General features: G+C 34.8%; 1 protein-coding gene across 7 annotated transcripts in view; it reads right to left on the reverse strand.

Annotated features, from left to right (window-relative positions):
• Positions 1-7871: 7871 nt before the first annotated feature.
• The window catches only part of LOC149074648 (TOX high mobility group box family member 4-like), an 89356-nt gene continuing 84510 nt past the window's right edge, over positions 7872-12717 (reverse strand). For 4 of the 7 annotated variants that reach the window (XM_089247072.1, XM_089247069.1, XM_089247066.1 and 1 more), the window contains one exon: positions 7873-9181. In XM_089247072.1, coding sequence (XP_089103198.1) covers positions 9118-9181 — 64 coding nt within the window. In that variant the 3' untranslated portion in view covers positions 7873-9117. Of the gene's footprint in view, positions 9182-12717 lie in introns of all 7 variants that reach the window. The other 3 variants (XM_089247070.1, XM_089247067.1, XM_089247068.1) reach the window with 1 other exon arrangement.

Consider the following 12717-nt stretch of genomic DNA (forward strand, 5'->3'; position numbering starts at 1 on the left):
TGTTTCAGCTGTTGTTAAATTATTCCAATATTTCCCATATTGATGTCATTATTTATATTGTATTTTCTGAAAACAATCTCTTAAAATATATTTTCGTAGTTTTGTACGCTTTTTGCATGTATGAAAGCGTTATATTTATTTTTACGATTATGAGCTGTCGACTGAAATGAATTCACTATTTTCGGAGCAGTAAACGAGAAACATTTTTGAAAAAGGTGTTTATTTGTTTTTGGGACTTCAAATATTCATGTTTGATTCTTTCCGAAGTTCTGTTTGTTTTCCGCTTAAACCAGTTATTGTTTTTGAACACAAAATTTATGTCTGTAAATGTATAGCTGTCTAATGTCCAATGTATGACAATTGTTATTGTTATCGTATGCATTACGTGTTTGTATTATTAGTGTTCTTGCTTTGTTGTATGTGTTATTTAATTTCGTAATATTGGTTAGGTAAGCCCCACCCCAGACACATAATCCATAGGTTATAATTGAATAAATTCATGCATAAAAAAATGTTCTTTAAAAATCTCCATCTATTAAATATTTTAATTTGTAAAGTAAAACTATATAAAATCGGATTTTATTAGTTAATTTATCACATTGCAAGTTCCATTTTAAATCAACTCCAAAGTATTCATATTGGTGCACTCTTTCTATTTCATGACAATTGCAGTTCCGTTGTGTTTGTTGGTGGCAAGTATGTATTTTAATGGAGATCTCGAAATTAGAGTTTATGTTTCTTGTTTTAATGGATTGATACTGAGTTTTGTGTACGTCTAATTCGAGTTTGTTTTCGGTCATCCACTGATTAATGTATCTGAGATCGCTTTCTGTTTTTTCTATAAGGTTCACAAAGTTGTCATCTTCCACGTAATGAGCTGTATCATCAACGAATGATATAAGTTGTCCATTTAGATTCAGCAAACAGAAGTCATTAATATAAATCAAGAATAATGTAGGGCCCAAAACTGATCCCTGAGGGACACCCTTTTGAACCTGTAGGTATTCGCTTATTTTCTTATTGATGACGACTGCCTGTTGCCTTCTACCTGTTACCATTCCAGAATACTTCCTCGAACAACTGCAACCTATGTGTTAGTATATTTAGATCAACGTTATCAAACGCTTGTTTTAAATCCAGGTAGATTAGAATATTTATTATTATTGTATCCTGTATTCATTTATTGACAAAGTTTGATTATTGCCATTTCTGTTTTTTTATTCTGTTGAAATCCATACTGATTTGGTGCAAAAAAATTATTATGATTTAGAAAATTTACAACTTGTTTGTTCATATGTTTCTCTATTACTTTAGAAAAAATCGGCAGAACTAAAATTGGTCTGCAATTGTTCATATTATTAGGGTCTCCTGTTTTGTAAATTCGGTAAACAAGGGAATATTTCATTTCGTCATAGAAGTAACTTTCTTTGATTGACGAGTCAATTGGGTGTTTTAGTACTTCAATGTGATAGAATGAAATTATTTTTAGCATTTTCGGTGTTAAGCCATCGTAACCAATTGCTTTAAAATCTCATCTAAATCATTTACTAATTTTTTAAAGCAGTATTTTATCAATATCTATAATTGCTGTTGAGTTTACGATATTATATATATCTATTTTCATGTTGACGTGTGTATCCTATAGTATTGGCATTGAAGTTTCTAATCAATGAATTCCTTATTAAAGTCATTTGCTAAATTTTTAAGATCATGAGATGGATTGGGAGTATTTGTTTTCTGTTATTTTTATTGAGTATAAAAGTATTTATGCAATTCCATTGTTTTCGTTGTCTCTATTGCATTCAATAAATTTGTTTTGTGTGTGTTTCATTTAAAACTATCTCAGCCACTGACATTTAAATATACTTTTTCGGGATTTAGTTCGTTTTGGATGTTTGTAAGGCTTGCTTTTCAACTAGTTAGCAATCCCAATCGTTTTGTGTTGTTCATAAACCGAAATGCACGCAAACCGAGTCGTTCGTAAACCGAGGGTTGACTATATATGTTACTGCCAAAGCTTGAAGTTAGCCAGTTCGCGAAGTGTCCATCCAAGTTGACCCGGCCAATGTCCAAAATTCGGGCTTTCGCCGGCCCCTATAGGTCCTTATATATATGTATCACTAAGATATTGATATTCAGATTCCTTTGATCGTTAGGGTTGCCATAACTAATTATAAACGGCCATAATTATCACAAAAAAATATGCCAACGCGGCGATGATCAAGAATCATAGGGATCGATATATGGATGTATAGGGATTGATATATAGAGCCCGGCGAAAGCCCGAATTTCGGGCATTGGTCAGGTCAACTGGGCAGGCCACTTCACGAAGTGGCCAACTTCGGGCTTTGGCAGTAACATACATATATAAAGTATATAATACGCCTTGAAAAATTATTAAAATACAAAAAACAAACTTTTACATATTAGTATTAGCTAACTGACTAGCTATCCTATCACCTCTAAAACTATTAGGCCTAAAGCGAAAGATATTAGGCCCAAATAACGAAGATTGCAAAGAATACCCGAAGAAAAATCATAGTCTGTTTGATAAAAGTAACGTCCCAAAAACCCGAAGAAAATATGCATCAATTAAGAGGGAAAAACATCAAAAAGGCCAAAAACAAAGAACCAGATATTCCTTCTTATACGAGCAAGTAGGCAACAATTTGATTATAAAAAAAGAATTAAGAGAAAAACGTGATATAGAAGTACAAATGAAAATGAAATGTGTGTGTGTGAAAGCGAGAAGTAACAAACAAATCGATCGAAAATTCGCAAATGAACATTAAAAAGACGAAAGAAATAATATCTCACAAATTAAGATGGCGATCCTTCTTGAGAACAAAGGAATATCCAAAACTAAAAATCCGGTGGTAAATATCAACTAACACAGAATAATAAACACAAAATCCATAAAGCCAGGTTTTCCTAGGAAAAGGTTTTCTACGGTGCGTGTAGCGTGAAATCGCTGATTGGTTGAAAACCTGAAATTCACGTTGAATTTCAGGTTTTATTGAAATACAAAAAACAAACGTTTAAATATTAGTATTAGCTAACTGACTAGCGCTATCCTATCACTGAAAATCGTTGTTATCACGATTTTGTCAGACTGAAAAAATGTTTATCCGTGAGAGTAAAAAAAAAAAACGATTGCCCCAAAAATTCTAAAATTTTGCAAAATGTTTACTTGAAATGTGTTGATGAAATGAACCTCAGATTCAGAAATTAACAAATGGTATTTGAAAAAAAATGTTGAAATCAGATTTTTGACATTTTTATTTTCAAATTTCAAAATGCATAAAATACGGAGGAATGATCAGACATCGAAAAGTTCGAGGTTCATTTCACTAACGCATGTCGTCTAAATATTCTTAAAAAAATGTATTAAATTTTTCGTGCAGTAGTTTCTTTTAAAATCTGAAACAGATGCTGAAAATCTGCAATTTCAGGAAATCACGTTCAAAGTGTTTTTTTCCTGTTCACGTTTACACAATAATTCATTAGTTTTTAATTTTATTTTGAAAAACAAATTAAAACCCGATTGACACGGAATTTTTTGCTTTTTTTGATTTTCACAATTGAATAAAATATGTTTTAATGTCATGTTTGAAAAATCGACGTCAGGGGTCGTGACACTCCTTAAATGAATAAGGTATAACCAACAATTTTGAGATGAGAATTTTTTTTCCAGTTCCATTTCAGAAATTTTGTACGATTTACACGTTGCATCGCAGCTTTTGATTGTAATTCTGCAACACAATTAAGGGGGTTGGGGGGTTGAGGGTGCGTGCAAATTTTCGAATACTATGAAATTTTCTGCGTCTAAAAATATTTTAGTATAATCGACTGGCAGGCATTACCGTATATATGTTTTCCACTAAAATTCCTTTTCTCAAAACCAAGTTTTTGTTAGATAAGGAAAATTTTTTCGAACATTACTGAACCATTGAATGTCTTCTAAGAAGGGTCCGTGGCAACCACCCCCTTATAAATAAATACGCAGCCGAATGAAACTTCATCTGAAAAAATGGCCAAGTTCTGCGCGAATCATGCAGGCTATAATAAATTTTGAAGTTGCATCAAAACCTTTTACGTAAAAAGGTAAAGCAAATTTCTTAACATTTCAGCGCGATATATAAAGATCAATTGCAGAGTCACAAGGAATGTAAAAATCTTCATTGCAACATGTATAAATCGGTATGAAAATGTGACTCGATGAATAATTAATAGAAAAAAATGCAAAAATACTAATTATATAGAATATATCAATTAAAATAATTCGTTTGTGAAAAGTTTCTGATTCAATCGTTGTTATTATTTTATTGTTCTCACCTATCACCTTCGTCAAGCTCTATCATTTTTACATCCTTCATTGAAGCTTTTTACGCGTAACCGTTTTGATGAAATTTTAAAATAACTCCAAAAATATTGCCCTGTTTTACTGACCAACATGTGATCTAATTCTGACAGGGTAGAAAATGAACGATCGTGCAGTAAACACTATGCACTGTATGCATTTCTCCCTCCAAAGCTTTCACTAAACAGTGAAGGAGAGCAAATTACCACATTTTGGCAAAAAAGTGTTGATTTGGTTAAAAAAAATTTCAAGTAGATCTTATTTCGCTAACACTTTAAAAATCTGGTGATAAATTTGTCGATATAGTGGATGACACTAACATGTAATTACACGGAAGCTACACGTTATATTATCACACTACATTGAGAGAAACGGCGCCAATCGTGAAAGAAAAAGGCCGAACTTGGCTTCTAATGGGAATGAATATTCCAGTTCATTTTTTTCAAGAGGTGGCAACCCGCTGCTGGCGAAGAAATTTACTTTCGTTGAGTGTATGGCACGTAAATGACCGTTAGAAAAATGACATATCACAAAAATTCAAAACGATATAACTCCCTTAATATTTGTCTGCTCCTAAAACGGAAAACCCTCTTCCATATTACACTCGTGAAATAAATTAAGAGAATTTGCATATTTTTCGAATTTCATGAAAAGAACTGAACTGAATGTAAAACTACTGCTTCTTATTTTGCAGCAATCGGTTAATTTCAAATTGTAACAGTAAAAATGAGTAACCACCAACGTTTAGATTATGGAATAAGGTGGCGAATTGTGGGGAGGCTAGAAGCAGGCCAATCTCAAGTCCAGATTTGTAGAGAGTTCAATTTAACGCCCAGCGTCGTGTGTAACTTATGGAAACAGTTCCAGGATACCGAATCCATCGAGAGAAAGCCTGGGCAAGGTCGTTCAAGAGCCACGACGGCCTGAGAAGATCGCCATTTGTCGATTATAGCGAGGCGTAACAGGAGTAATACAGCTTCTCAGCTCTCTCGTGACTTGTATGCAGCCACAGGAACCCGTGTATCAAGGGTGACTGTTTCCAAAAGACTTCATGAGAGAGGGTTGTTTGCAAGAAGACCTGGTGTTTGCGTCCCGCTCACTTCTACGGACAGGAGAATCCGTTTATCATGGTGCAGAAAGCATAGAGATTGGAGTATGGATCAATGGGCGACCGTTCTCTTCACTGACGAGTCCCGGTTCAGCCTAAGCACCGATTCTCGCCGTACGTTCATATGGAGAGAACCAGGAACCCGCTACCTACCCTCCAATGTCCGCGAAATCGACCATTATGGCGGAGGAGGTTTAATGGTCTGGGCAGGCATCATGTTGGATGGCCGCACACCTCTTCATGTCTTTGAAAGAGGCACTGTGACTGGTGTGAGGTATAGGGATGAGGTCTTGGAGCACTATGTTCGCCTTGTCAGGGGTGCAGTTGGCCCTGAGTTCATTTTAATGGACGATAACGTGAGGCCACATAAAGCTCTTCTGCTCGATGATTTTCTAGAGAGTGAGGATATTCGCCGGATGGATTGGCCAGCCAGATCTCCAGACCTTAACCCTATAGAGCATGTCTGGGACGCTCTGGGGAGGGCAATTGCAACTCGCAACCCCCCTCCGAGAACCATCCAGGGAATGAAAACAGCGTTGTTGAACGAGTGGGACCAATTGCCACAGGAAATGATAAACTGCCTTATTTCAAGTATGAAATCACGCTGCAAGACCTGTATATCTGTAAGAGGGGACCATACCCCCTATTAACCCATTTTTTTGTTTATTCTGCAACCGCTGTTTCGTACCTTCCGACTCCAACGAGTGTTACGCACGATCATGTGTGTGTATTACAATTATTGAATGGTTGTTTGTTTTGCATTGTATCAATGTATGTACATATCAAATTTCATTAAAATCGGTACAGTAGTTCTAGAGATAATCGACCAAGTCTGCAAATTCTCTTAATTTCTTACACCAGTGTAGTTTTTCATAAGGAATCGCGTGCGTAAAATTATCGGGCGTTCGATAGTTACCACCCTGTATATGTTTTGTTCCAACAATAATCATTAGATGATGCTTTTTATGCAATATGTAGTGCACATGCCAATGTTTTGCCAATATGCGACTAAACTTGTCAAGTTTTATTGGCAGGGTACCTATATACAGTCAAACCTCGTTAGTGCGTCACCCGGTTAACACGTCACTCCGCTTACCGGGTCACTTTTTAGAAGTCCCAATTGTCCTCAGGCAGGAATTGGCACAGTTATGGCTTACTCCGTTTAACGAGTCACTCCGCTTACTAAGTCACATTTTTGCTCTCCCAAGAGTGACTCATTAACGAGGTTTGACTGTATAAATATTTCTATTCTAATTTCTTCACTAGTTTTTTTTGAACAAATTTTTTCTGATTAAATTCTTTTAGTACACTGTGATTCCGCCCCCCAAAATCCTTTTCAAAGACCGAGAAGATTTTTTTTACCGTTAAAATCTTTTGGAAATTTTCCCTATCCCTTCATCAAGTTGTTCCTAAAGTGATATAATTTTCTGATGGGTTAAGTTAAGCCTGTAGATCAGTGGTTCTCAACCTTGGGAAACCCACGGTCCGATTTCTTTTTTTTTTTTTGAGTGGAAAAAACCCAGTCATACACATGACTAATGAGAAATAAATGAGGAAAAATTAAACAATGAATCGCCCTAGACTACTAGACTACAAAGGCAACGGATATCTCACTCTTTCCTTGGAGCTCGTGTGCACTGAACGGGACCAAGGAAAGATTGAGATATTCGTTGCCTTTGTAGTCTAGTGGTTCTAAGGCGTTCACCCGGAAAGTGAAAGGACGTGGGTTCAATTCATCGCAAGGGCAGTTGAATTCCTTTCCTAAATACATCTTCACATCCGCCAGCTGTTAAATACTTCCGGATTGACAAAGTATTTCGAAATCGAATCTAGAACAGTAGGTCCCAGTCTAAAAGGACTATAGTTATACACGGAAATATTCAAATGATGGTATGCAATGATTCTATCATATCAATTCCATCATAAAGTCACAGCAACTATCAAGTGACTATAGTGCTCAGGTTTGAGTATATATTTTACGAGTATTAGAAAAACACTGAAAAAAATGTGTATGTGTGTGTGTGATTGTTTTCCAGAACATTAAATACAATTCTTAAATACGCTATAAATTCTTAGATTTTGAGCAGGGGCGTCGGAAGTGTTTCGAACCTGTGTGTGCTCGTCGTGAGCTTTATGTAGGAAATTTCGATTTCTGAATCAATTTTGAAAGGAGGGGTTCTTGGACCCGTGCTACAAACTACCAAGAGTGCTGAGCACCCACAGAACCTCGAGCTTCGATACTACTGATTTTGAGTAAGGTTTACTTAATGAAGTTTAAGACATTATACTTTTATGGTTTCTGATGTGAGTGTAAATGGAAGCTTAGGTCATAAGCAATACTAAAGCATCATATTTCTGGGTGCACAGAATAGTGAAATAAACATTGAAAAGACAGAGACTTTTAACGTGTTTACAAGAATTTAATTTTCATATTCACAGCTGAAGATCAAGAAAACTTTCAGGATTGAGTTTACACATTTAATACAGACCCACAAAGGACCATTATATGCATTTATATATTATATGTATATATACTCTAAAACGAAAAGGGAAATAAATTCAACAGAAAGGGCACACATTATCAAGAGATATTTCGTCTAAGTAAGGGAATTATATGTGCACACCTAATAAATTTCTAGCATAAGATATTTTCAACTTTCATCAGCTCAGCAAGAGATAGAAAGATAGTTGAAGCATTAAAAATAAAAAGAAACCATTACAAGCTTATTCCTACAGTTTTATTCAAGATGTAAATCATTCGAAAAATTCATAGCTTATTAAAGAGAAGAATTCTGAAATATCTTTGGTCAACAGATAAGTAAAAAGAATTGAATATTATCATTTAAATTATTCAATTAAAATCAAATATTCAGTACCAAACATCTCAAAGCGTAAATCAAAGAAGTAAAAGATTAAAATCTTTATGTATTTGCGATTTACATCCATTCGCAGAAATGCAAAAGTCTAGGTTAAACAGATAGGGAATTATTCTTAAAAAGATCGAATAAAAAGTACGGTATCAGAAATATACGTTCGAACACAGCACATTATATGAAATACCATCAGAACATAGAGAAGGTGAAGAGTAAAATACCTGAACCAGCAGATGAATGTCTCTAAGAAACGCTATCAAATAAGCTACAGAGTGGTCCTTTTTTTAGCAGTTCTGGTGCATTGAATATACACATGGTGTAGTGTCTTATTATTTTTCAGCCCCTCCCGAAATTGTTTTTGAGTCAATCACATAAAAAAAAACACATTATGTGACACTTATTCACACGTTCATGATCTACAGTAGGGTGTTTATTATGGATCTTGCACAGGATATATTTTACTCTCAATTATCAACATATTATTATCGTCATACAATAAGCTCCTCTTATTCCGATGCTGTCCATTTCGATTTTCCTTCAACATTGTTGAACACGAATCCATCCATCTCCAGCATTAAGAACTTGAGACTCGCACATTAATGAAAGACAAACGTTTCTTTTTTCCCCCATGTTTTCCAGAAAAGCGAGCCACTTGTTTCAATCTTGTCGTTCGATCATCGTTTATAATACAACAGAACAGTTTTATTTAACACAAATACAGTCTGAGAAGAAACATTTTCTCAGTTTTTGATACATCTCTTCTCACAAAAGCAAAACTATTTTACAGTGGAGTATGCGGTATTGACTTGTCTTGATGCAACCCAAGCAGTAAAAACATCTCTGAAAGGAAAGAAATAAAAACTTATTTAATTTGGTGTTTCTCATTCTGATTTTGAAAGATGTTCAATCAGTATGTTTTAACACTCTATGGTCCCATGTATATTTGGAATATACAAAATGATTCAAATTTGCTTATCCATAGGACTCTGTTGAACCGTTGTCATCTTTGCAACTGTTGACATTAAAAGTATATGTTCAGTTACAAATAATTTTCAAACGACAATGCGGTCTCTTAAAATGTCTTAACTTATTTGAGGAGTCAACTTTTCATACAGCCCCGAGTGCTAAAAAACCCAATTAAAAAGTTATTGCCCTGTCTCTAATGAGGCAAAAAAAAAAAAATTCACGTTTCTAAATGCAATACTCGCGCTGCGAGATTTTGATTCAAAAATCGGAGAAAAGTTGCGAAAGAACGGCAGAAATGAGGGAAAGAAGGGTTGTCCGTTAATTTATTTACAGAGTGTTCTGTAAGTGCTTTATGTCCTCAACTGTCCGTCGTAGAGGTACGATTCCAATTTAAAAAATGCTCAACAGGCATTAGAAAATTAACCTGTACAGGTTTTGAGAGTGAAAATACAGCGTGTAACAAAATAAAAAGTCTGAATCTTTATATCCCTGTGCTCTAATTTTCTAATTAGAAAGTTGTTCTGTCTCTCCTGATGTGCCAACGTAAAAAAATTGCATGCTTCTAAGTGGAATATTTACAGAGATATTGGAATTCGAAAACGGAGGAAATTTGGGAAGAACAGCTCTAAACGCGGAAAAACCGTTGTACCCGCGTTTAAAAAAAAAGCGTTCTTTCCCAAATTTCCCCTGTTTTTAGAATTTGAATATCACTGAATATTCCACATTTAGAAACTTGAAATTTTTCTTGTTGGCATCAGGAGACAGGGCAACAACTTTTTAACTGAGTTTTTTTTACAAGGAGACTGTATAAACAGTTAATTTCTCTATTTTTTTATGTTATATATAGGACCCCTCAAATAAATTACGACATTTCAAGAACCCGAATGTCAATTGAAAACTTTTTGCAATTAAAAGTATACTTTTTAAGTCAATGGTTGCAGAGATAGTCTTACGGACAAGCAATTTGCATCAACCTGTATATGGCAAATACATGGTCAAAAAATCCATTATAATAATTCCTTTTCTCAATTTTTTCCATATATTAGAAAGTACATCTATCTTTCAGTGGCATTTCACTACAAAATACAGCTAATATATAAGAGTACAATAACTTTTAATCTAAAAAGAATACATTCCTTGTTGGTGTCATTATTTGAGAGCTGCTAAAATTTTACGTGTTTAGAGAGAGACTAATAAAATCGCACCAAATTGGAGTTTGGAAATAAAATCCAAGGTAAAAACTATTCAACTTTGCTAAGCAAGATTTTATCTGTATATATAGATAACATTAAAATAAAGGCAAACTGTATATTTTACTCTGTGATTATCTATTTTAGTTAGTTAAAAATACCACTCTAATTAATCAAATTGCTGTGTTGTTAACATATGCTAACAGCACCAATTTACATCAGTTTGTGTAAATTTTTTAATAAGTTTTTATGGGGGTAAAACATAGAGGGTAATTAATTAGTGAAGTTTAAATAATACATAGAGGTGCGCGTATGCGGGGTATACTGGTATCCTTTGAGAGTTTAGGATTGCGCAATTAGTATAATCATGGCTGGTGCAAATGCATATATTATGAAGAACCTTGACTTTTTATACGACAAGCCTCAGGCGAAGAGGCTGTGTGTGTACTTCGTGTTTGTTGGATTATTACTCCCTACATTTTTGTGAGAATAACTCCAGCTGTGCAGCAACTGAGAATTTATTATTAAGATATAGTTAGTACAAGAACTAACGTGCTACTAAACAAGCATCCTAAAAAAGTCGTCACCAATAATCCAAAAGATGTAAATTGCACGACATTCCAAAAAAATTTCGCCTCGTTGACATTTACAAGTCTGGAATTTTCACGCGCGCGATAACGTATCTTTATCCCACAAAATACAGTCAAACTCGGTTATAACGACATCGAAGATTCCACGGAAATATGTCGTTATAATCGAGGTAGACGTTTTCAAGACTTTTTCACTAGAAACATAATCAGAATAGTGTTCAAATACTGCGCATAAAGATGTTATTTCATTATGATTCGGGTGAATAAATTCAATCGATAAAAATACAAATACGAAGCATCGCCAAGTCTGGCCAAAAATACTGCCAATTGTCGGCAAGATTGCCAAATATGGCTGATAAATAACTTTCGGCGAGAAATGCAGTGCTACAGCAAGTCTGCGGTGATTCAAAATGTATTTCATGAGAAAAAACTTTTGAATATGACAAATATATGTGTGTGTGTATACATATGCATATTCTAGTCACATTCATTATACGATTACGATTTGTAAATTATGAAAATTACGTTCATATCCGATTCTAATATTGCTTATGAAATACAGTAAACTTCGTTGAAATAACGGGACATTTTAGAAGAAAATGTCGGGTGGGGAAAAATAGAGAAATATCCCATACAAGGGTAATATCAATGGGCAAATCAAAGCGCTACACATGATTGAGATAAATCTTTTTTTTCGCCGTTAGGTATAAAATAGAACAATAGACAAACATTCCATGAATGTAGTCAGCTCTAATCCTAGCAATCTTTCGGGAAAACACTATTGAAACGGAAACAAAAGCGATGAAAAAAGTGTCTTTATCTGAGGTCATTGCGTTTTCATCGACGTTATAAGCAAAGCTCATTAACATTATTCTCTATGCAAATCAGCTCGGACCACCAGTTATTGACGTTATAACCTAGGTGCCGTTATAACCGAGTTTGAGTGTATAATAATTGTCGAACTTCCAACTTTCAAAGGATGTAGGTGTACCGCATATGCACCGACACATTACAACAGGGTTACCATTCAAATTGGAAGATATAAATGCTTCTAATTAATGTGAAATTCAGACCGGATGACTTAAACGCTTGAATCAACTAGGAATAAATCGAGTTTAAAGTTGTAAAACGAATATGAAACAACTGAACTTATTACTGAACAACACAAAAAAAAAGTTTCCCGGAACAGATGTTTAACACACTCAAAAGAGTACCATTAAATGACTATATGGGAAGAGATCGTTGTGTGTGCGCATTTAATTTCATTTTTTTGGTTATAAGCAGTGTTTAAGGACATTCAAATTTCTGACTCATGACGTTAGAGTTGCAATTTGCCTGTTCATGGAGAAAACAAGAGATTTGAGTGACTTTGAACGCAACATGATTATTGGCGAAGGAAGGGGCGTTTCCAGTATCCACTATCTTTTTTGGCTTTTCTCATATAACAGTATATCGAGTCTTCAAAAAATAGCAGCTAAGCAAAAAAACTTCGAGTGGAAAGCGGAATAGTGGGTGGAAATCGTTTGTGAACGAAAGAAGTTCCAGGCGACTGACACGCATTGTGTGCAGCAACAGAAGAGCTACAACGCAACAAATTGCAGCGCTAATATAGCTAAGGATCATCGCAAAG

The sequence above is a fragment of the Pholcus phalangioides genome, unplaced genomic scaffold (genome assembly GCF_987345545.1).
Source record: "Pholcus phalangioides strain wild (caught in Gottingen) unplaced genomic scaffold, Ppha-v1.0 ptg000017l_1, whole genome shotgun sequence".
Classification (NCBI taxonomy): domain Eukaryota; kingdom Metazoa; phylum Arthropoda; class Arachnida; order Araneae; family Pholcidae; genus Pholcus; species Pholcus phalangioides.